Source organism: Phyllostomus discolor, chromosome 13, assembly GCF_004126475.2.
Source record: "Phyllostomus discolor isolate MPI-MPIP mPhyDis1 chromosome 13, mPhyDis1.pri.v3, whole genome shotgun sequence".
Taxonomy (NCBI): domain Eukaryota; kingdom Metazoa; phylum Chordata; class Mammalia; order Chiroptera; family Phyllostomidae; genus Phyllostomus; species Phyllostomus discolor.
In genome coordinates this window covers 72,785,158-72,788,425 of record NC_040915.2, presented here as the reverse complement: position 1 = coordinate 72,788,425, position 3,268 = coordinate 72,785,158, and the positions used below count along the sequence as shown (strand labels likewise).

Sequence of the window (3,268 nt, the reverse complement as noted above, 5' to 3'; positions counted from 1 at the left end):
TGCTCCCTCCTACCCTGACACCATCTTCCTTCCTGACAAGAGTTCTAATTTAATCATTTAGTTTCACAAATGGAGACATTAAGTTGCTAAGGCATTGTATCATCTGTTTATTATCCCATAACCATATACGTGTATGGTCAGGATTCTAACAGTGCATTTCTACGTAGGCCCCTTTATCTGCTGCATCTAAGAAAGGAAGAGAACCTACAACAGAAGATATGAGGACAGGACTCCATGTGAAGTGTGGAGGCATCAGAAAAGTTGTGAGGGAACACAAGGAACTCAAAAACCAATGCAGATTCAATGATGACAACATAAAAGATCAGATACAACAAAGTACAGTGTAGAGAGAGTCATTTTATTATTGGCATAATAGTACTTTAGGAAACAATGCATCAAGTAGGGTCATTTCCATTGAAATACAGCATGTGGGACTGAGGTGAAACAGGATATGTAAAACATAAAATAAAGGAATGATAAATGATAGATTATTTCTCACCAATCTTTTCTTGTAATATCACAGTCATTATTTTCTTCAACAAAAAAATGCAAACCAAGTGACTAAAACACTAATTCTGATTAATTATTTATTTCAATTAATTTGATTTGGGACAAATCAGCAGGGTGCCAGGGAGAGCACGAAATGAACAAACAGATGGCTTCAGTGAACATTCCTTGGAAATATTTATCCACACCCCTGCAGTGCAGCTGAGCAGCCGTTAGCTTGGCAACACTTTCAGGTTTTGAGGTCAGCTGCGCTCACCGAACATATCTGTCTGGGGAATGTAGGTAAAACACAACACATGGGTGAACTTCAGCAACTCCACTTGCTGAATGAGAGACGACAGTGGCATGTTGCAGGATGTGCTGGAGGGAGCAGAGAAGCCTTTTAAAGAAATTGGGATCTCTGACTGGCATAGCTCAGTGGGAGTGAAAAAGGATGAGAATTGGATCACAGCTTTCATTCTTACATATTGTTGTGTTCTGACCATCTGAGTAGCCCCTACCAGGACACTGGGGAGTGAGAAGATGTCCTCAAGTGGACTTGGAGAAGCTTCAGCAGGGATGTACTAAATTTGAAATAATCTCAGGTATATTTCCACATTCTTCTGTAAGCTCCTGTTTCCTGGGAAATGAGAAGAATCAGCACAGAGAGGGCTCCTAGGCTTTAAGGGAAGTGACATGAGAGTGTGTCCCCACTGCAGATGCATGTGCTGGCTCAGCTGCATGGCTGGAAGTAGACATGCAATACTGGCTTGGTCTAGCAGGTTCCTTGGTTGCTCTCTTATTCTGAGAAGCACAAACTGGTCTCCACCTCTGACTCTTGCTTTTCCATCATCTTCTTCTCAGTTTCCTTTCCACTCTACTTCACTGTTAGAATAAACTTCATAGTGACTATATGCCCCAACTGCAATAGGATTCTCACTGCATTCAGTCATAAAGCTCACTGCAATGAAATAGCTCATTTTATTCTCCTTAGCTTATTTCAGAAATAAAAAAGGAATGGAGAACAATACCAAACACTTTAAAAGTAATAGACAAACCATAGACACAAAACAGTGACAGTTTGAACCCAGAATCATCCTCTGGCTATACTGAGAAATGAAAAGCCATGTCCAAATTTTCTAATCAGGCATCAGACCAAACTAACCCCTCCATGGATTTTCCAGCTTCCTTTTCTACATTCTCACTCACCTGCTGCATTGATTCCAGGTACAAGACCAGCAGATGGGGTTTGTGAGTGACAACAGTACACCAGTATCTTTGCTTCATTCATAAGAAACCTGCCTCCAGTCCCTGCTATATGTCCTTCTCTTTACAAAACTTCATTTTTAGAGTGTTACTGAAAACCATGGGGATGCACCTCTACCATGTTTCAACAACCTCTGGACCAATACAATGAAGGTTTATGCAATTCAGGCATTTGATGAAGCAATCAATGCAGCCAAGATAAAGAAGCGTCAGGATGAGGGGAAAAGAAAAGGAGAAGGGCATGTAGGTGGGTGAAAAAAATGAAGATTCAGAAGCAGAAAGTGCAGATCCTCCTGCCAACTGTGGCAAACCCCTTTCTTTCCTCAACAGCAACATGATGCCTCCAGAGAGCACAGGTCCCAGCATCAGGAAATCAGCCCTAGGGTCTTCATTCTGCCAGCACTCCTTATGTACCCTTTGAGAAGCCACTTTAGCTATTTGAATCTTAGTCCCTACACTGTGAAATGGAGACAATTATAATAACACCTGCACACTCAAATACAAAAATATTTCTGAGAACCATATAAAAATATTTCATAAGCTACAAAGTGGAAGTAAAATGTGAGCCACTGTTCTCTGTCTACGACTGCTCAGTAAGAAAGCCCAGTTGATGTAAGACTTTCCTCAGAGAGGATTTTACCTCCTTATTCCTGAGGCTGTAGATCAACGGATTCAGCAGAGGGGTGACCAGGTTATGCAGGACCTGAACAGTTGCATCCAGCCAGGGGCTTGGGTTTGGCCTCAAGTAGATGAGAGCCACAGGCATGTAGAACACCAAGATGGCAGTGAGGTGGGCACAGCAAGTGGAGAACGCACGATGTCGGCCCTCTGCAGAGTGGATCTGCAGGACAGAGTAGACAATGCGACTGTAGGAGGTGCAGATGAGAAGAAAGCAGCTGAAGGGCATGAGACCCACACTGATGAACCCCACCATCTCCAGGGCTGAGGTATCTGCACAAGCCAGCTTCAGCATCACGGGGATGTCACAGAAGAAATAGTCTACCTCATTGGGGCCACAGTAGGGCAACTGAAAGGTGAGAGTGGTCAGAAAGGTGGCATGAATACAGCCAAAAAATGAGGTACCCATGGCCAGGATGGCACACACTCTGTGGCTCATGATGACCTTGTAGCGTAGAGGGTGGTATATGGCAACAAAGCGGTCATACGCCATCACTGTATACAGGAAACACTCAGTACAGCCCAGGAAATGGTAGAAGAAGAGCTGGGATGCACAACCTGCATAGGAGATGGCTCGGCTATGCCCTGAGAGGTAGAAGAGCATCTTGGGGGAACTCACAGAAGGGAAGAATATGTCACACACAGACAGTTTACACAAGAAGAAGTACATGGGCGTGTGAAGTTGGGTGGAGGAGATGATTGCCAGTAGGATGAGCAGGTTTCCCACAAGGGTGAAGATGTAGAAGGACAAAAACAGGACAAAGAGCTCAGTCTCCAGGTCCTCTGTGTACGGGATGCCCAGCAGGATAAACTCGCTCACCTCAGAGGAATTGATCAT

At 43.9% G+C, this 3,268-nt stretch overlaps 1 protein-coding gene across 1 annotated transcript; it reads right to left on the bottom strand.

Moving 5' to 3' along the window:
- Positions 1-1,912: 1,912 nt before the first annotated feature.
- Positions 1,913-3,268, bottom strand: LOC114510243 (olfactory receptor 149-like). Its single transcript, XM_028528903.2, has one exon. The coding sequence runs from the start codon at positions 3,266-3,268 to the stop codon at positions 2,333-2,335; it is 936 nt and encodes a 311-aa protein (XP_028384704.2). The 3' UTR covers positions 1,913-2,332.

Coding starts and splice junctions, on each gene's coding strand:
- LOC114510243 (XM_028528903.2), bottom strand. CDS start 3,268: ATGATCAATTCCTCTGAGGTGAGCGAGTTTATCCTGCTGGGCATCCCG.